General features: G+C 33.2%; 1 protein-coding gene and 2 pseudogenes across 1 annotated transcript; 1 reads left to right on the top strand and 2 right to left on the bottom strand.

The window, feature by feature from the left end:
* Nucleotides 1-265: 265 nt before the first annotated feature.
* LOC149892951 (uncharacterized) lies at nucleotides 266-5,641 on the bottom strand. Its single transcript, XM_090086491.1, has one exon. It carries the CDS (start codon nucleotides 5,639-5,641, stop codon nucleotides 266-268), a length of 5,376 nt encoding a protein of 1,791 aa, XP_089942617.1.
* A 7,509-nt stretch (nucleotides 5,642-13,150) lies between these two features.
* Nucleotides 13,151-16,673, top strand: LOC149892950 (uncharacterized; annotated as a pseudogene).
* Nucleotides 16,674-18,027: 1,354 nt separating this feature from the next.
* On the bottom strand, nucleotides 18,028-22,295 carry LOC149892949 (uncharacterized; annotated as a pseudogene).
* Between the last annotated feature and the right edge of the window lie 491 nt (nucleotides 22,296-22,786).

Here is a 22,786-nt window from a genome sequence, read left to right as displayed (position 1 = left end):
TAGACGATGGTTTAAAATATAAACTATTTTAAGACAGGGAAAAGACTTTCAATTTTTATATAGACACGTCTTTCCAGCTAATACTCTTTATTTTCAACTAAACTATATAATACAACAAGAGGGATTTGCCATGAGGCACGGAGAAGCGCCGTGGCGGGAAAACTCCACCGTACCAGATTTCACATACTCCCCCCGTTGACTACAGCCCTTGTAGTCAACAATACAAATATAACCAACAAACTATTATGTAAGAAAAAATTTCGTTTTAATAAAGTTGTTCAAAGATTCTTCTAGTTTCTTCTCCGACAAGTGCTGCTCTACGCTTCGGACGAGTAGCTCCAAATTGTTTGGTATTTTCAGATTCATTTTCTTGTGTTAACTCTTCAACATTTTGTGTTGTACTAACTTCTAGAGGAATTAATTTCTGTAAAGGCCTAACAGTTTTCGTACATCTTTTCTCCTTAGAAATAACGGCTAACTCTGCTCCTCGTACAACTCCATCTCGACCAGTGATTAACTTTTCAATTTTTCCAATCCTCCATTGTCCACGGGGAATTTTGTTTTCACCTTTGATTAATACAATGTCACCTTTGGATAATTGGCAGTTATTTGAGGCAGTGCATTCTTTCCTGTACAAATTATGTTGTCTCAGTTCGTTCAGGTAACTATTATAAAATCTATTCCAAATACTTTCAAACAGTTTTCTAATATATTTTGTTCGATTGGAGCAGTCTTGTGGATATGAACAGATCGGTACATTATCTGATATTATACACTCTCTACGAGAAATGTCAGCACCAAACATTAGATGGAATGGAGTTAATGATTCACACAAGTCCTCATCACTAACATAAACTAACGGTCGCTGATTAATCGAATACTCAACTTCACATAAAACTGACAACAACTCATCATATGAAACTATTTCTTTGCATAAGGTTTTCTTGAGACAAAGTTTTACAGAACGTACTAATCGCTCATAAAACCCACCCCACCAAGGTGAAGCAGAAAGAATAAATTGTTGTCGGATGCCTCTATTTAACATAAATTCACGCACCGGTTTTGCCTTGAAGGTTTTTGCATTATCGCTTATTAAAAGTTCAGGACTTCCTCTTCTGGATATGAATCTTCTCAAAGCTCTTAAAAATGAAGGTGTCTGAAGATCATTTGTTAACTCTAAATGAATTGCTCTAGTTGTTGCACAAGTCAATAATAATACATACACCTTTAACACATTAGCTCTTTCATTATCTTCCTTTATAAACAATGGACCAGCATAATCAAGTCCAGTATATTTAAAGCTCCTGGTTGATTGTATTCGGAATTCTGGAAGATCAGGTTCACCCCTTTTTTTTATTGTTCGTCCTTGGAAGAATTTACAGATGTAGCATTTGTGTAACACTGATTTAACAGTCTTCCTACCTTGGGTGATCCAAAATAATTTTCGTACTTCATTAAGGGTGCTTTCGATGCCTTGATGGAATACCCTTTTGTGGGCCTCTTGAATTACGAGATAACACAAATAACTGCTTTTCAGCAAAAGGATAGGGTGCTTTTGATCAAAATTTAAAACTTCACTGTTACAATAACGTCCTTTTAGTCGTAATAAACCATATTGGTCGTCAAACAAATTAAATGCAGTTCTTACTTTATTAAATTTTTCATCCTTACAAATCTCATTTTGATGTTCTTTAACCCATAGATGTAAACCATAATTGTACTCATCAACTGTCAGTGTATCACATGTTAAGCTATTGTCATTAACATTTCTAATGTTCTTTAACAATTTTTTTGCAAAACGTAAAACATATGCGGTGACTCTAACTAAATGTTGTAGAGAGCTATACCTGTTTATATCAATTATGTTTTTGAGGACAACTTCCCCACAAAACAAAGTACACGAAGACAAATTGCTAACTACCTCTGAATCAACTATTTTACCATGCTTACTACATTCTTTATCAGCTTCTCCTATTAAATGATTCTTATCAAACTCAAACATTGGAAAAATGACACTTTCCTCCCTAAGAAATTCTGGGCCATCCACCCATCTACTGCTTTTACAATGAGACAAATCATCAGGACGAGTAGGAATGTCAGCTGGATTAATTTCACCCTGAACAAAGTGCCAACTATCACAACCAATTATCTCCCTAATTTTTACTACTCTATTTTCTACCCATGGTTTCCAACAACATGATCTACCTTTTATCCAATGTAATGCGACTAAAGAATCTGACCATGCTACAATTTTTGATACAATAACCTTATTGCCAATGGAATGTCTGACCTGTTTCATGAGTTTGGATGACAAATGACAACCTAACAGTTCTAATCGCGGGATGGACAAGGGTTTAAGTGGTGCAACTTTAGTTTTTGAGGTTAGTAAGCAGGTTTTTATTGATGCTCTTGATATAGCACGAATATAAATAACAGAAGCGTATGCTTGGGTTGAACTGTCTGAAAAGGCATGTAACTCTATTGATATAATATCTTCTTTAATTTCTCTTATAGCGTATCGTGGAAAGCATATATGCTGAATTTTTGAAAGCTGTAATACAAAGGACTCCCATAGAAACTTGACGCTATCAGGAATCTCCTCATCCCATTCCAGTTTATCCTTACAAAGTATTTGAAATATAGTTTTAACACGAGTAGTAATTGGTGATATGAGCCCAAGAGGATTGTAGATTGATGCAGCCAAACGTAAAATGTTTCTTTTCGTCTTGGGTAACAACTTCTCTTTTTCTAAAAGTGATTGAAACTTAAACACAAACTGGTCATTTTTAATGTCCCAACCATTTCCCAAAATCATTTTATTATTCAATGGAGTATTTATATTGACTTTATCATATTTACTGTATTCATCATTATCAACGTTAATTCCTTCAATGTTATTAATGTGGCTTTGTAATTCTAAATTATTTGTTGTCCATTTCCTAAGTTCTAAACCTCCTTTTAGCATAATATCTTTTGCTGTATGATAAAACTGTATACCATCACTTAAACTGTCACACCCACAAACTAAGTCATCCACATACCAATCAGGTAAGATCTTTTTAACAAATTCGGGGTTAGAACACAAAAACTTATTGAGATGATGCTGTATTGTTCCATTTAAAATAAATGGACTTGAAGTAAGACCAAACACAACACGAGTAAATCGATAAATAACTAATTGACCATCATGACTTAAATTACTGAACCAAAGTAAACGAACAAAATCTCTATGTTCAGGAACAATTTCTATATTCAAAAAGGCTTGCTTGATATCAGCCGTAATACCAAAAACATTCAAACGAAATCTAATAAGAATGTCAAATATCTTTGAGAGTAAGTTTGGACCAGGGTATAAAATATCATTTAATGAAGGAAAATTTACAGCCCATGAAGCATCAAAAACAGCACGCATTTTTGTTGTTTCTTTTTCTTCTCTAACAACAGGATGATGTGGAAGATAACATACTGATCCAGGTGGTTTTATAATTTCATCACCTGTAACCCTTTCTATTATACCATCTTTCTCATATTGTGTGAATATCTTATTATAGTCATTTAACAACTTTTCATTCGATTTTAACCTTTTATACAGGTTTTCTAAACGTTTCTTTGCTATGTTAAAATTATCAGGCAGCATTACATGGTCTGGTCTGAAGGGTAATTTTGTGACGTATCTTTTACCATTAAATTTTATATCTTTTTCAAATTGATGCATAACACTGTCCTTAAACTCACCAATGGACTCAAGCTCCCAAAATTTTTCCAATTGGTTTTTTAATTCACTATCAACATTACTACGTAAAGGAAGAACACTACACTTCATGGAATGACTGTTAAAATGTTTATTTGAGTCAATTGGAATTGATAACTTGCTTTGGCCTGCCAAAATCCAGCCTAATGATGATTTAATGGCAACCGGACCATCAGAACCACGAACTACTTCACCAGTGATAAAGGAATAGTAAAAGTCAATTCCAACTAAAATATCAATACTCATTGTGGTATTAAATTTATTGTTTGCTAGTGCTAAATGTTTCAAATGTTTATAATTATTGACGGCTTCTGCAATATTTTGCCTTTTAATAGGGGTGCAAATCTCTGGGATACATAATGCTTCTAAATATGTCCACCCTTTGTTAATCTTGTGTTTCACATAAAGTTGAATTACATCTAACTCTTTTACTTGACCAACTGAGTTTCCAAAGGTATTAATAATGAGCCTCTCTTTTCGTAAAGTTTTTAGTTTTAAGGCATTTCTAAACTCTTCAGTTATGTAAGAAAACTGACTTCCACTGTCAAACATTAAACACGCTTTTTTTGATTGAGAATTTTGACAATCTGAAACTTGAGTTGTGGCAGTCTGAAGAAGTACAGCATTGCTGTTGTTTGACCATGTGTGAGTTGCATTAGTTTCTTTTGCTTCTTGATTTTTTGGGTTTTTATATTTACTTTGATCACTGTCCTTTTGACAGATTGAGATATGGTGGCGTTTACCACATTTATTGCATACAAAATTACTACTACAATTTTTGCTTATATGACCACTTCGTAGACAAACAAAACACCTTGCTAACTTTCTTAGAGTGGCTACACGAGCTTCAATATTGGTGACTACACAGCATTTAGTAGAGGAATGGTTACCTTGACAATACAAACACTTATTATAATCTTGACCTCCTTGGGCATGTAAGTTTTGTGTAGTAAATTGAATGTTTCCATTCACATTATTTCGTTTCTGTACTTTCTGTCCATGAAGACTTTGACATCTTTCTTTGACTAAAAGTTCTTCATTAAAAAATTCCAACATTTTTTCTAACAACCAAATATTATTACCAAACCTTCTTGAAATAAGGATTTTTAACTCTTCAGGTATTCTTTCATTAAGAATAGGTATAAATAGACAACCATATGAAGTGATGTCCATTTTTAATGAATTTAGATTTCTGATACAGATTTCAATCTCGTTATAAAGCTTCCTCAATTGTTCAAGATTATCCATTGATGTCACAGGACGAACTTTTAACAAGGTTTCCATGTGTGCAGTAATTTGCACTTGAGGGTCTGCATATCGTTGCTTTAAAATATCAATTGCTTCTTTATAGTTTTCATTTGATAATGTTAAACCTGATATGGCTGATAGAGGAGCATGAAGAAAATATTTTTTTAAATATGAAAATTTATCTATTTCACTTAAGGAATCATTTTGATTAATGGTGGCATTAAATTGGTCCCAAAATGAATACCATTTTAGAGGGTTTCCATCAAAGGTTTGTATTTCTAATTTAGGCAATTTACAGTTAAATGAGATGCTTTGTGAACTAACAGATTGAGAATTGGGTGACACTTTTTGAAAATTTATTTTGTAATCAATTTGTGCAAGAAGTTGATTAGAATGACGTACAAATCTTTTGGACTGAATGACGAATTCAGCAATGTCGTCTGGCTCCTTTAAATTAAGAATTTCTTCCTCGACTTCTCTAAGTTCTATTAAACTGCTACTTAATGAGTTCCTCAATCCTCTTAGAATGACTAAATTATTATCACCATTATTTAACAAGTTCGTTTCGATTTCCTCATTAATTTCGTTTATGTCGTTTTGTAGACCCGCTCTTCGCGATATTTTCCTATTTAAGGCTGCCATAATAAATGAGTATGAATGTCAAAACAATCTCTGAAATTATAACTTATGTCAAACAACTTTGTTGATGTTTAAACAAACTCGATGTAAACAAGAACTAAACTAACTCAATAAAGCAACAACTTTCTACTCATCGGGCGCCAATTTAAAATATAAACTATTTTAAGACAGGGAAAAGACTTTCAGTCCCTCATCGGGCGCCAATTTAAAATATAAACTATTTTAAGACAGGGAAAAGACTTTCAATTTTTATATAGACACGTCTTTCCAGCTAATACTCTTTATTTTCAACTAAACTATATAATACAACAAGAGGGATTTGCCATGAGGCACGGAGAAGCGCCGTGGCGGGAAAACTCCACCGTACCAGATTTCACAGATTGCAAACAGTTTGTAAATTCTTAACTGATGCTAGATCAAAAAACATTGTTCACTCTTTAACATTTTTAACTGCATCATCAGGAACTTGTATTACATTCTGTTCTTCTTATTTAGTTCTGTTGCATGCTTCCTTTTCGGTTTTCGGCTCCCTTCCCCACAATCCCGTGAATTTCCAAACCACGTAGAAAGTTACTTCTCAAGCATCTCCTTGGTTATGACCTTTTTGGCAAAGTTTTGTTTAGCAGCACCTAAATACATATAAAACAATTATGTTGATGCCGCAGTATACATGTTAAATTATTATTATTATTATTATACCATTTAGCAAGTATTACTTTTCTGGGCTAAATATTTTGATCTAAATAAATAACTCAAGATTAATATGTTGCTGTTAAATGTGGGCATACAAATTTGAAATGAATACTCACTAAACAAAATCTGAAAGCGTTGCAGTGCACAAAATTTAAATTTGCCTCGTTGGCAAATCAAGTTACACTGTCGCGCTTGCTTAGATCTCATTAAATAGGCCATGTTTTGCTTGATAAATTGTGTCAAGCTGCCTCCACCATTCCTGAGAAGAACTAGGAAATACAATGTTGCCTTCAAGTTCTACAATCGAACCAAGAACTGGCCAGAGAAATGTTTGAGCTGTTAAGTAAAGGAATACCATCAATATTTATGTGAATTGTAAGCTGTGTAGTATTAGATGAAATTGAAAATTTATTTAGGAGCAAAGGTAACCAGTTTTTTAATCCTTTACAAAAATATTCACCACCAGCTACAGAAGCAATAATAATGTTTCAATCAGTTCTAAGAATTGTTCTAGCATCTTTAGTCAATCCTAAGTTTGATTTTTGTAAAATCTAAAGCAAATTATTTATAGCACTATGATACATGTTAAATGCAATCGTCCATTGCTTTAATTCATCTAATACTTTTGTTACGCAATTGATGCCATCAATATCATCTTTGTCTAAATCATCATGCAAACAAGCTTTCCATTCAATGTTATCACTTGATTCTTCAAAACTTACGATAGAGTTAATAAAAGGTAAATTTATATTGTCATCCGACCAGCATTAATTTTCGGGAATTTTGGGAGAAGACTCAAGTAACAAAGTATTTTTGACAATTGGACATGATTTAGAAGAATTAAACACTAAAATATTATTCAACAACTCGGATTTATTGCATGATACTTCTCTCACTATTCTTGCTATTTCAACAGCAATTTTTCTACGTTTTGTTCTGTCTAAACTCATAGTAAGGTTACTTACATCTTCGTAATTTTACAAAATGTTTTTCTGTTATTTAACAAAATTGATTAACAAACAAAAAATAGATAATAATATAATTACAAATAATATAAAAAAAGAACATGGGTAATAAAATCTTATTAGGTTATAAATATTCCCCAATTACCAAAATAGTTTTATTATAAATTAAATGAAGATAGATTTTATAAATTATATGCGATAAAAATTATTAACAACGTATATGTTGCTTTCTCGCGGCGAACGCAGCGTTTCAACTCTACATTTTCTCTTCTTATAAAAAACTCCCATCCACAAAAAACTCGCCTTCAATTTACACTTTACAAATCAACTCAAATATGTCCATAAAAATACCGCTCAAAGTATGTTTAAAGGATTTTAAGGAAACTGCGCAATGTCCACTCTTTGTAATTGCTTTCTCGCGTAGTGTAATTACAGTATCTCAGACAACTCAAAACCAGTGTATTCAACTTAATGCTTCAATCATTTTGCAAAAATTAACATAGAATTATCTATAAGCAGTTACTGCAAACATATAATGAAACTGTAATACTTAAAATACTGTTAGTAAAAAAATTATCCTAAGTAAGATTTTACTATAATCAAACAGTAAAAAAATTGTTCTTATCCGAAAATAGTAGTTTAAAAACGGATAACTTTAACGAAATATTTGAAAAATATATGCAAAAAAATATCTACCACTATTTGAACAAGAAGCAAATTTAAAGCGTAAAAGAAATAAAATATTAACAAAATATCGCAAAAACTTTCACACAACAAAATGGCAATTTTAGTTTTCACGCATGAGGTAAATTCTAATACAGTTGATGTGGCGTAAACTCCCGGGAAAACTTTACGGTTCCCGTCTGACTCCCGGTGCCATAACCCGGATGATAACCATACCAGATCCCCGGTTCAATACCGTACTGGACCCGTCTGTATAGGCTAGCTGGGTATTAGTTTCTCACTCAAACTAAAGTCCCTTTTGGGTAAACACTGTCTTTAATAGACATAAAAAGATGAAATAATCTTTCCTAAAATGAGGATTTTAATTTTTTGTGAAGATGAAATATTAGTAATACAGCGATTTGAAAAAATCGCCATTTAAAGACTTTAATTTTAAATTGTAAATAATACTACGCTAAAATTAAAATCGCAAAAAGGTCTATTTATTTACAAAAATACAATTATTAGGTTATTATTTACAACAAATTCAGCAAAAATGGTCATTTTGTTAAGATTTAATGGCTAATAAAAAAAAAAAGGAATTCAATAATGAGTTAATTGTCATTAAACACAGCCATCACATACATACTTCATCGTTTTTTTGTTAACTCCTGCGCATAAATTGAAAGATATTTTACATTTTAAGCACTAAATATTATTTTCCGTTCGATCTTCTGCACAAAGACTTTAAAACAACTCACCTACTTCTATAGTTATATTACCTCTCTTCTTTTTAATCTTTAATGTTGATTAGTGTAGTAGATGTATAATGGTAGTTTTGACTAACACTCAGAGTCTTAGGGTTGGACTCTAATCATCTCCAGGGTATGGGCTATAGTCTGATGCGTCAGCGTGTCTGATTGACATGGCTCCCGCATCCATGAAGTATTGGAAAAGAAGATAGAGGATTGAGGGCAAAAAATCTCACTCATCCTTAGGGCTAAACTTGGAAAAGATAGATATACTGTCGGCAGTGTCTATGACGATGATAGGGTAGAAACTGTTAGGAAAACCTTTTACCTGAAGAGCGACACAATAACGATCCTTAATAAAAACGAAATTGAGGATATATTCGTGAGATCGAGGGAAAAGATCATAGAGTGGCTGGAAGCGTACGTAAACGAAAAATCTGGCTGGAGCCTCGTTAGCTGTAAATCGCTGGACATTGGCACTGCCTAGTAATGCCTGTTCCTCGGTTTTAGCCATGTCAAGATACCATCATACATCCGCAGACACTCCCTTATTAACGGGAAGAATAGGGATAACAGATTCTTTGAGAGAGCCATTCTATCCGCGAAATATCCAAGCCCAGTCAGTATCTACGTGAGCTCAACTTCACAGGAATTGATTTCCCGGTGAGGGTCGCAGATGTCGAAAGTTTTGAGCGTCTGAACTCCGGGCTCTTGGTGTACATCTTCACATGGGAGAAAGAGTTGTACTCAATTCATAACAACGAGTTGGAAGGCATGGCCATTGACCTCCTACTAATAGTAGATAAGGCTAATCCAAATGGAACACACTTTCTCTGGATCAAGAATCTGGCAGAGATGTGCTATCGTACGAGTAAATGTATGGGTTTGAAGCACCCTTGCCGACGATGCCTGCATGTTTCTCGAGAGCTCACCTTCTGGAGGCTCACAGCAAGAATTGTCTAGGCATCAGTTGAAAACGTCAAATGACAATGATGTAGGAGTTCGGCAAAAATACACTAAAATTTAAGAATAGCTAAAAGGCAGATAAGCGCGCCAATCGGCGTATATACTGACTTTGAGTGTCTTAACAAACCCGTCATGAAAATTTCAGATTGCTCACGGATAAGTGAAATTTACATCAGGGCCTCCAGGAACTATGATGTTTCTTAGTCTTATGTGACACTGCTGACTCGAGTTGTTCATGTTTCTAAGGTAGGTCTCGCACAGTTCCCGATGCTGTCGCCCACAATAACTCAGCCCTCTTAGCGTTGAGGGATCTAAACAATAAGTCGTGGCGGAAAATGCGATCTGAAAATTGCATAGACCATATAAACTTTAAATTCTATGACGCTAATAATACTCAGGTTGCCCTCACCAAAGCTATACTCGCATTCGATACATGGACCTTTATGGACACTCTCAACGACGAACAAAAATACTTTTACGCATCCTATGCGCTGGCTGAAGACCTAAACATGCTTTAAGGAGCTGCCAACTGAGCTGACAGAACACACACGATGTAACCCCTTATAGTTTCTAAGATCTAAAACCTGATTTAGTTACCCCTTTTGTAATTTCAGGAACTTGACCAGCAGCCATTTTTATGGCGAAAAACTCACCAGTTCTTCTGTCCTACACAAGTCTGCGTTTGTTATATTACAAAAACCATGATTGTGATCCCAATCCTATTGAGGGGCATAATTCTTTCCCAATTAAACTCTATCATGATTGTTTTTCCTCCCCCACATGAATGTCGAACTCTTTTCCAATTTTGCTCAGACCTCTCATATGAGCATTAATATTCCAGTGATCAAAATCTTTGGATTTAGTAGGGGAACACCATTGCCAGAAGATCCTTCTGATTGTGTACTACACGTGGAACCTATATAGTGCTCTAGTTAAAGGATTACTATAGTAGAGCATGGCCATCCAAGCCCCACACCCAGCCTTAGTTATACTCATCTCAAAGCCTATCACGATTGGGTAGATAATCTTGTTAGGTGGGTCGCGCCACGTATCTGGAGCGCGAGGAATAGGGAAATAAAATGTTTGTTACACGTACTCACATTATACGCGGAATGAGAAGTCAGGATTCACATTGCTTAGCGGAGACTCGAAGTCTTCAATGCTAAGAGGACAGCGGAAAATTCCATTAGTAAGCATTGGTTTATCATTCGTGAGTTTCACGTTGTCTATTTAGGTAAACAAGTTAGCTATATCAAGTTAGGTAAACAATGTGCTGGGGTGTAGACAAATTTTTCATTGAATTCAGAGCTAGGATAGATGCACATCATGGAAGTATAAATACCATCACTCCCATTTGCTAGTATGTCTGCCAGTTCCGGTATTCCTATGGAGTTTTCTTTCGGTACGAACTTTGACGGGTCCCAAATCACGACAGGAACTATACCGCCCGGGACTAGCCCGCCAGGAAAACCTGCATCTCCCAAGACTATAATTATCTAATCCTTCTTTTCTCCAACTGCTCTTGATCTAACGCGTCTTTGGTTGTAATTATCTACTGCAGCAATCATATGTCCCACACCAGCGAGGAGAGCAAGTTAGAGATTCTAAAGAAATCCTACAAATTTGGCTGCGACTCGGATTATCCAGGCAGTTATAGAGACGAGTATGCCAGGTAATACGTCAGCAGTCTTCCCCGCGAGCCATTGCAGCACGTCTATAAAACTTGTTTAAGGCCCTTTTTTATCTTTAGGATCAGGCCCTGGACGTTTTGACAGGCCCAGGTGGTGATACATCTGGAGCGGTTGGTGGAACTCTAACTAGACTATTAACTAGCCAGACTATTGATTTGGTAATAGCTGTCAGCACCGAACCTTTCATGATTCCCTGTTCCAGGAATATTGCTCTTATTTTTTTAGTGAATGTCAATGTACTTACCCCTTCCTCCTGTTATCCTTTCAAAGAGGTCGCGTATCTGTGCGAACTGGCTTTTTAAGCCTCCCTGTAGTTTCTTTATCCGAGCTTTAGCATCAACATATTTTTTTTCTTCAAGATTTTTATGTTCTGTTCGATGTTCAGAAACCTCTTTCCGACATCTCCTCCTTGATCATCTGGATTTTTCGCTCAATCCTCTTTATTTCCTTCTCAGCTAAATCTTTTTTAATATTTTCATTATCTATTAGCTGCCCGATTCTTTTCAGCTTGTTTGAGGCTTTATCTGTTGGATAAGTCAAGATTCCCAAATCCCTGAGTGACCCGGAGATTCTTTCGAGACTGTTCGAAAGACAATCGGCGCTCTTCGGTTTAGGATTGATTATTTCTCACATCGTTTCTTCCAAAAAGTTTAAGATGCCTTTTGCTAAATGTAGATATTTATATAGACTCCTTTAACCCCAACAGCTTTCTTCATATCTCTGCATAGTTTTTCCCAATCATAGAACTTAAACTTCCCAAATGTGTTCCTATTTTTATACGCGACAGCTATAAAACCTTTTTTCCCATTCAAAATATATTTGTAATTGAGTTCAAATATTATTTAACCCCTTTTCTAACCATCTTTGATTAGAAATTCTCCTTTGACATGGCCAGAATCAATAGTGACTGATGGGTATCCCTCATAAATCTTTTTCACTACCTAATAGAATGTGCCCTTAAGATACATGGCTTCAAAGATCCTTGTGCTTCTATTAACAATGTCTTCTCCGGCTGGGGGTAGCTGGAGGAAGTTCAGATGGAACAAAGAGTAATTCAACAAGAACTTTATCAATCTTCGTTTCACGAACTAATCCAACTAGCTCCTCTTCCGCCCAATCAGTTTCTTTGGATATGAGTGGGGTTTCCTTACCCACATCTACCGGAAATCCGCTTCTTAAATTAGTACAACTTTAAATGAAATGCAGCTAGCTAAATAAGAGAATCGGGTTGTTCTCCAAATATTGTGTCCCCATTAAACCACGATGGCTTCTCCATCCAGCTTGTAAGGCATGCACCTCAATCCCAACAGGGAGATGATGACGCTACACGCCATCCGTGGTGAAAGGTTGAAAACTATGTTAACTTTGCCCGTCAGCTCTTTAGCAAGTTCTTATTGTCAAACATTGCAGAATTGGTTCACAAGCCTAAGCAATGAAATGATTGTGATGCTTGGCACTGTACGTCTGATCTTTGATGTTACTCTAACGAGAAGCACGGACCTCAACTCTCGTTTTGTAAACGATATTCGTTGCGCCATAGTGGATAAGCTGATTATCAAGATGCAGGGGAAAGAACTCTTCAGTCCTATGGTGATTAATGGGGTATATGAGACTAATATATCTGTCTGCCTCCCAAAGAGTCTCTCCTGATTGTCTGATGTAAGTTAGTTATGATGAGGCAGATCCTGGCAAATTTGATCCTGATGTCAGGCAGATCATAGCAAATGTAACACCACTAGCGTCGTCACTGGGGCGAACGCTGGTGGTGTTAATAGCTTTGAAATGGTTACAGGTAGAGGTCCTTTCCACTCTTCAAGCTTTGGGAATCAACTGCAATATGAGATTGTATTCAGCAATCGATCACAAGTTAACATTTCTACTGACACAGGAGCATCTGTAAACTATTCTCTCAATAATGTAGCGCTAGAGTTTGAGATTCTTCTGCCTTAATTGCGGCTAAAACTGCTGTGAGTTTTCAAGGACGTTTTGCTCTGGCTTTCAAAAAAATCATATGCCATAGGAGAACCCAGAAAATAGGTGCACTAATCAACTGGTTGTTTGAAATCAATATTTAACTTGTACAATTCAAATATTTCAGCTTACCTGCACTCAACCCTACGAGGGTGGATAATGCAAAAATGAGTAGAAACAACCTCTTATACTCGAACGACTCATTAAATCACAGAATGTTTAAAGAAACATGTCGCTGCCTCGCCAGCACTAATAGCCTCACTTCTCCTGTGACAAATATGGACTCTAGCAAGTTATTCGCTCAATTGGCGGGGTTTGATAATTGAAGATTCCATGGTAAGAAACGGCAGGGTCACATTTTGAAACTTTTGACTTTTTACACTTTACTAACCACAATAGTATATTTTTTATTTGAATTCAAATCAAATAAATGATTTGATGGATACTTAAAGGTTGATGGAATCTCTTTTCTTCATTATACAAAAAACTACCAGCCCAAAGAACTATTTTTAAGAATGTAATAATTGCTCGGTATTTTCAAAAAGACATCAATCCACCAAGTTTACTTCCTTATTTTTTTAATTATCAAGACTTATATTGATAGCTCTAGGACTTTGTTTTTCAAAATAGTAACAGATAATCTGGTTAATCTTAATTTAACCATTTGCGGTCCAATGTCCCGCGTGACGAGACATCATGACATTGTTGTTGCGGTCTCATGTCCCTTGCCACGGAACATCTACTATGTTGATGTTTAATGTTTAATTAATTTAAGGTTCAAAGGGTAATATTATAGAGTGTTTTCAACTTAGTGCTTTTCAATAACATTTTTTAAACCTCTAACCTTACTTATACACTTAGAAACTTTTATAAAAATTTATTTAAAAATGGCAAGGAAACGTTATACAACCGAAGAAGTATTGAAGGCATTTGATGAAACAAGAACTGAAAGCGACAGTGAATACACTTTTAGTGAATCTGAGACTGAATTCTCAGAAATATCAAGTCAGAGGAAGATATTGAACTAAATGAAACTGATGATAATGGACCTGCTTTGAACATAGGATGGACAAAAGAAGTGCAAGATACTCCAGCATTTGAAGCATTGCCATTTACAGTAGCAAATGTAGGCCCTCAGCATGCAATAAACAGCACGTGAACTAGATTTTTTCAAGTTATTTTTTACTAATGAGTAACTTGCAGATATTGTAACTCAAACTAATCGTTATGCTGAGTCAAAACTTAAAAATAACGATTTGGAATATCATTCTATTTGGCATAAATGGAAAGATGAGACACTTGAAGAAATTCATGCTTACTTTGGTACTAGTTTGAATATGGCTCTGAATGAAAAATGAAGCATAAAACATTATTTCTCTTGTGATTGCCTGAACTACATGCCATTTTTCAGCAGTTTTCTCTCGAATTCGGTTTCTTCAGTTACATTGGATGCTACAGGTATCCCCATCATCAAATCCGTCTAATAAATTGAATTGACGTGCAAGGAAAGTGCATCAAGTTGTATCAGAAATGAAAAATTCCTGTTCTAAAATTTTCTCCTATCTTGTAACATTACAATTGATGAAAGTACTATTGGATTCAAAGATAGAGTTGTAAAATCCACAAAAATGAACGAAGAGGAAGGCGATCATCATTAGATGACAATGAACGCCTCAACCAAAAGCTACGTTTTATTGCACAAGTTCCAAGTAAAAATGTCAAAGACTGTTTAGTCTGCAGTGACAGAAAAACAAAGGGTGGTAAAAAAAAAAAAAAAAAATCGAGGTAATTACGAATAAGAGTTCGTTTGTTCAAGTTTGCATTTCTGCATTTACTTTAATCTTAGGGATAAAAAAGGGAAGATTGGAGACAATAAAAAGAAGTCTTTTAAACACAGGCAAATTATAATTTTTTATTGAACACATTAATTATTAAATCTTTACACTTACTGCAAGTTTTCAATAACTTTAATCATATGTAAAAATAACGTTTTTTCAAAGAGGAAAACACAAAAATCATTGTAAAAATTTTACTCCTGAACTTAAAAATAAGATATGTGATCACATTTCTTCTATCGGAAGTCGAGAGCTCTAAAAGAAGAAATGTAATCACATATTTTATTTTTAAGCTCAAAATAAAACTAGACAAATAAATCTTCCTGAGGAACTGAATATTACCAAGATATTAAACCTGTTTAAAATCAAGTATGGAAATGATAAATTTTCATATGAATCTTATCACAATATATTTAACACTAGTTTTAACATTTCTTTTTGGTACCCTTGGACTGACACTTGCTCTAAATGTGATGAGTTTAAAATTAAAATCGAAGCAATAAAAATTAAACTATCTTTTAATTCAGAATGCAAAAAGCTTAAACAACAATTAGATGAGATAGAATTACAGAAAGAATAACACCACAAAAAAGCAGAATTATTTTATTTTAGAAAACAAAATGCACAATTTAAAGCACTAAGGGAACAAAGATTTGAGTCTATTGCTTTTGACTTCCGAAAAAATCTCAACTTGCCAAATCTATTTACCAATGACTTTTACTACAGAAGAAAATTGGCATTTTATTTATTTAAGATTCACGTGGTTTAAAGTAATGAAGTTTTTTTGTATTGTTATGATGAAACTATTTCTATAAAAGGGCCTGGTGAGGTAGCTTCAATGTTATATGATTTTTTTATGAAGCATTCATACAAAGAAATTCGATCTGTAGAGCTATTTTTTAATTCATGTGCCGGCCAAAACAAAAGTTATACATTAATTCATTTTAGGGATTTCCTTATTCATGAAAATAAAAAAGGTTTGTCTTCATTAAAGTTTTGTTGCCAGAAAGCGGATATTCTTACATGGAATGTGATAAAGATATGGGGTTAACTAATTGCAAAGCACCCGCATGTGTTCCATCAGATTGGATTAACACATTCAGAAATATTCGTAAAAGACCCACTATATTTCAAATTGTAGAACTGATCCAAGATATGATAAAAAATAAAACTGATTTTATAAGAACAAATGTCCAATTCTAACACGTCCCGTTCGTGAAATTTGTTATAGAGGAGACTCAACTGGCATTATGCTTCATCGTGATTCGTGGAATGGATTATTGTTAAAAACAAATTTGAAAAATAATAGGAAGAGAGCTGTAAAAGCTGAGATCCCAATTCTAAATAATGCAAAACTTTGTATCTTTGAGGCAAAGTACAGAGACCTACAAATATTAAAAATGTTCAGATCCTATATAGAGTTTTATGATTCTCTGCCTTACTATCAGACGCTTGTCAAAACATTTCATAAAAATATTGGTTCTGCAGATGAGGAATAAATAGACACCTTTCATTTGTAATTAGTACTTTTTTTTTTTTTTTTCTATTTTTTTGTTAACATTTCTTAAAGGATTTTTAAAAGTTCATTTGTTTTTTCTTTCTGCGCATTTAAACTGAAACAACTAATATAATTTATAATTACAAGATGAAATATAAATATTAAGATAAAAATTGAGAATAAACATAAATATTATTTTTTTGGTTAGATTGTATTTATCAATAACAATTTAAAGCTCATTTATTATCAGGAAAGACTCCATCCAATAAATACCTGTTTCTACATACAGTTTTGCGAAATCTGTTTGAGCAAGGCTTTAAACCTTAGAATTAAAAAGAGAAATTGCATTTTGTCATCAACAACAAAAAAGTACTTTTAATTTATACTGGCCCCAAGACTGTTTTAAGGTCGAAATAAGATTCCAGTGGCGAAGTCTGTTGATAAAAAAGCTCCTGTCTAATTTTGTTTATAAGCTAATACAAAAAAAATTGATAATTTCACCTTTTACTTGATCTAAAGACTAAAAAAGACTTTATACCGGGGAAAAAACGGCAGTCCAAAAAAAACTTCACTTAAAAAAGAAAGTCTAAATTAAAAATTATTTCAATTAAATTGAAAATATAACTTTAATTGTATACAAAAATGGTTATTTTTGCAATATACTTTAAAAATGCACACATTTTTCCAAAAAATTCAAAACTTATATAGGTTTAAAAGTTTAATAACGAATTATCTCAAAATGAAAAAGTGTGACCGTACCGTTTCTTCCATGGAGTCTTCATTTGGTAACAATCCAACTAATAGTATTACAGGTACCTTTTTAAGTTTATTATTCTTTTTTTTAAATAGTTTTTTTTTTCTTCTGTAATAATGTTTCTATTAAACACAGTAAGAACTTGAACTTGGTTTAAGGTGTTATTATTGATGTCAATACCCACTATAATCGGTAGTAGCAACTTAAATATACCATTACCCAGATAGCATAAACTGATTGGCCCAACATCGGCCCATTGTTGGCAGCCAACTATCTTAACGTTGGTCCGATGTTGGCTTTCTGCTATGGGCCAACATTGGCGTGATACAACGAACAACATCGGCCCAAAAATGGCTAACTAGTACGGGCCAACATTGGCATTATACTTTGCGCGACATCGGGTCAATGTGGTGGCTTAACATAATTATATTGCTATCTCTGATAATTGTCAGTTATACGGGTCGATTGCACCTAACATTATGCAAATTATTGCAAATGAAAAGATAAGAAGTAGGGAGGAATGTTATAAACAAAAAAAAAATATATCAACATTTTATTACATTTTAACTAAAAAAGCGAACGTGTACATCTAATTGATGACCTAGTCATTGTATTCATCTTCACTATCTGGATCAGCACGCGGTCTTTTCAAAGGTCGCGCCCTACCACCGTTTCTATCTTTGGCATAGCGATAACAGTTCATAATAGCATTTTTTATTTCATGATTTGTTGCTTTAGCTGCCCTAAAATTGGAGCGAACTGCTTGTATTACGACATTGCTCAATGCCAATGAACAAAAACTGTGTTTTCCATTTTTCCCCATCCAGTTCATTTCAAGTGCCAATTCATGCGTAAACAAACTTTTTAAGACGTTTCTAGCTGTATATTTTACATCAGTTCCACCAGTCATTCCTAGAAAAGCAATCTGAAATTTAAAATACAAAACTTTTTAAATAGCTTATTAGCAAAAACTTAACGACAGTTATATTTTTTTAACGTTTAAAAAATTTTGTATCTAGTAAACTATTTGTTTGTTGAGCTAACTAATTTAATAAGTTGAATTTACCATAGGATTTTTAAAGTCACTACATTCAAGTTTGTCATCAAAATCTTTAGTCTCTGCCCAAGTCGCTGATATTTTAAAACCTTCTGGAGCTTTAGTGTTCTGAGAGCATACTTCAAGTTTTTTTAATACTTCATTCAACATTGCATTGCATGTCTTTATTTCCATGCATAGCTCTTTGATCTCCTCCTTTTGTTCAACTATCAGTTGCAACATATGTTGGTTAATACCTATAAATATTGTAGTAAATATATTTTAAAAGTAAAATATTAATTGTTCTACGTGGGCTAGGTTACCTTCACTGTGACAAAGAACCTAATTTTCACATAAGTATTATAAAATATTTTATACACTATTGAGTATACATTTTATATAAATTATAAAGATAATTTATTTTTAATTAACCTGATAAATGTTTTGGAGACAATTTGTCATCATTTAATGTAAAGTGTGACCACCTTTTGGGTGCATTGATAAATGGTCTTATTTCAACCAAATTTGGTGTAGAGCTATCTAAAAAAAATATCTTTTTTTACCTTGAAAAATTTATATATATATATATATATAACTATAGTGTCACTCACAAGGACAAGTTAAACCAGATATTCACAGTAACAATGAACATTTTTGTGCACCCGTTGACTTTTTTCTGCGTAAAAATATAATTTTTTGGGAAAAAATATCCTTGTAAGCAACTATTATGGATAATGAATAGTATCAAATGACTTAGGAAGAGCACAAAAAGTATTAGTCCACCATCTGGATTATTTTAAATGATTGCATGAAGCAGATTATTAAAGAATAATAAGGTTAAAAATAAACAAACACTTTTTATTGGTATTCTAAACAAAATTGTAAGTCTTTATCTTACTGTTAAATTTGATAATTAAGACGGTATCGTGTATTATTCATAATAAAAATATTTACAAACGGAAAATAAAGTGTATTCTTACTAATGGCAGAAGGAAGTCCAGAAGGAACAGTGGGAGCAAATGGCAACAGACTTTTTTTGTTCTTTGCTACTCTAACTTCCTTGTGACTTTCATCATGAACAAATTTAAATTCTTCCAAACTATGAAAAGCATTCATTTTGATGCTCGACTTCGTACTTTAAAATCTAAAACATTATCTTCAACTTCTGTTGTAGAGGTTAATTCAGCCCTTGTTGCAATTTCTATTGCTTTTTCATATGTATCTATTAACACAACTTAGTTGCATATTTCATTTTGTTTTTAATTTTCAAGACAAAAAAAAATTCATTTAAAAAGTTCATTCCATAAATTAATCAAATATTATTAAGAAATAAACATAATTTTTTGTTTGAACAGACAGTTCAAGTGCAATGTTAAGAAAAACCCGCAGTTCCAAATGATCGAATCACTTCATGCATAGACCTATTGTCTGTATTAGGTATTTAAGAAGTAAGAACAGCTTTTTTTATCTTTGAAGTAATATGATATGGTGGCCAATAACAATACTTTTTATCTCCAGACAACCACGTTAAAGGAACAGGTTCTACTTCATCTCCAACAAACTCTACAATTATATATTTACCACCAGCCATAGTTTTTCTAAATTAATAAACTTTAAACTGTGTGTCACACAACAATATATAAAAATCAAAATAACGTAAAACAAAAAACTGTTTAAAGACAAATAATCAAATGCTTCAATTGTATAATTATCTAATATAACTATCAACAATACATGTTAATTGCGTAATCTCTATATTTTTTTTATGAAATAAGAAATTCAGGAATATGTGTGAATGAAAGGTAAAGCAAGATATCTAGTGTTATCCAACTTTATAAGTATACACTTGGTTATTATATCCGACACTGGAAAAATAATCAGGTCCGTGTTTACATCTTTTACTACACTATGTGTAGGCAGCTTGATTGTAGGGGGTAGTCAAAATAATCATTTGATGAAATAAATTTATGGCAGAGTAAAAATGATTTTACTATCTTGAACAACAATGTTTTTAACAAGGCAATACTGATTTTTGCTTTGTAACACACAAGTCTTTATAACATTCAGAAACACTTATTAAAAAACAGCTAGTTTTCAACTTTAAATACTGAGCACAATTTGAAAATATTGATAAAATGGGACCTTGCTCATGTTTGCCAGACATAACAAACTCATAGGAAATCGTATCTTGTTCTACAGAAAAACTTTTCATCTCAGCTAATCGTTTTACAACTTGCTGTATTGGCTGCTTAGGTTTTCTTATCAACTTTTTTAGCTTTCCCAAAAAGTTTTCGAATGGAAATGCACTAAAACTGTCAAGAGGACCAAATCTTTGTGCGTCTGAGGCTAAATGCACAAGATTGTGAACATTATACACTAAAAATTCTTTTCCGTACAAAATGTGTGCATGCTGAACAAACAATTTGAGGAGACTGCCAGCGTACTCTGAATGAGTTTTACATAGTAGAGGGTTCACTAAAATACTTTCTCCACAGACCAACAACAAAAAATGTTTATAAACATCATCATCAACAATTCCATTTAATGCAGCAATACCAGAATATAGAAGGAAATTTCTATGCTCAGTTGCTTTCCAATAACTAATTTCATGAATAGCACGTGGTTTACGAGAAAACTCACTTGGAAAACATTTAGCCATGCTAATTAGTTTATCTGAAATTTCAGCAGTTTTTTTTGCAGGGTAACGGCCCATAAGACCACCTTAACCTATCCACTGCTTAACTAACTTACCAACAACACCTATACAGACTAGATGCATATAATCAATTGGAAAACCTGTCACCATGCCTATTCCAAGCTCAAGTAATGGAGTTGAACCTTTATGGTGTTCTGGGTCATCCATTGCAGAAAAACTTTCATTGGTACGTAATGGGCAATTCACATCTGTGAATATTACTCTTCCGCACCATTCACCTTCAACCACACATTTCTCACAGGCAGAATATCCACTGTGAAGCTTAATATTTTTCAAAAAAGCTCTCGCAGGTGTGTCTCAAACAAAAGCACCTATTTGTATAGTGTAAAGAGTTCCGTTATATAAAATACCTTGTAACAACAATTCTTTAGCTTCGGTAATAAATTGGTCAAAATATTCATAAAGTGAGTCTGGCTTTGTTTTACCCATGTATATACCAACAACAAATGGTTTTGGATTTTTAGATTGCATAACATAACATAGTATTGGCCAAAATTGATCTAAAGTACTTTTAGATAAGGGAATGCCATCAACATTTAAACATAATGTTATCACACTTTCATCTGTCGTGTTGTTACAGAGAAAGCATTCAATACCACTGCGCAGTCCTAAATAATAGTAAGATCCATTGCCACGTTCTCTAACTACAACACTACGTGGAGTTTTAAGCAGTGTTCTGGAATCTAGAGGCAACAAGGGGTGATGTGAATTCATATAGTTTTAATAGTGATGTTAATGATACATGTGTTATACCAAACTTAACAGACCACTCACGCAACTGCTCTAAAAGTTCTAACTGGATCAACTCACTATTAACTGTTTCGTTATCACTGCTGTACTTACTCTGTTGAAAAAAGTCATCATAAGTATAATCATTATAAAACCTTCCATCTAATTCATTTTCTATTTTATAAATAAATGAAAAATTGGGGATAACATTTTCTGAATTACTGTCACAACTTGATGAAGTATTCAACTCATCTTTAATAATAGAAGCTCTATTTGTTTTCCATTCTGTTTCTGTTTCAGATATATATTTCATTATAGAAGCTATAGCTTTAGATATTCGTCGCCTCTTTGAAAAGTATCTTGATCTTGATTGATTATTTGATTCCATTATTAATTTAACACTTATTGTAAAACAATTTTAATACAATAAAATTTCAATACAAGTGAAAAGGGGTCAAATTAAACAGTTAAGAACTATGTACCGTTTACATATATAAATATATATATATATATATATATATATATATATATATATATATATATATATATATATATATATATATATTTACAAAAAAAAAGGTTAGCATCTAAAAGAATAGATCCAAAACTTCATTATTTTTGATTTCACATCTTTGATATTATTTATTAGAAATTTATTTCACATCTTTTATTGTTATTATTTTATTACTATATTCTTCATAAAAATATATCTCAATAAAAGTATTTTAAAATAATAAAATAAATTTTATGCGCAGGATGCCAACAGCACGCTTAAGTAAGTCAAGATTTCGTTAAAATATTTTTCGGGTATCTACAACATGGAGTATTTTTAACATGAATGATGGACCACCGTTGGCCCAAATAGTCGTTTTTTATTAA

The sequence above is a fragment of the Hydra viridissima genome, unplaced genomic scaffold, assembly GCF_058129835.1.
Source record: "Hydra viridissima isolate aposymbiotic clone 2 unplaced genomic scaffold, HvirCarnegie_v1 scaffold_1, whole genome shotgun sequence".
In the NCBI taxonomy this organism is placed as follows: Eukaryota; Metazoa; Cnidaria; class Hydrozoa; order Anthoathecata; family Hydridae; genus Hydra; species Hydra viridissima.
This window is presented reverse-complemented; position numbering and strand designations above follow the sequence as displayed.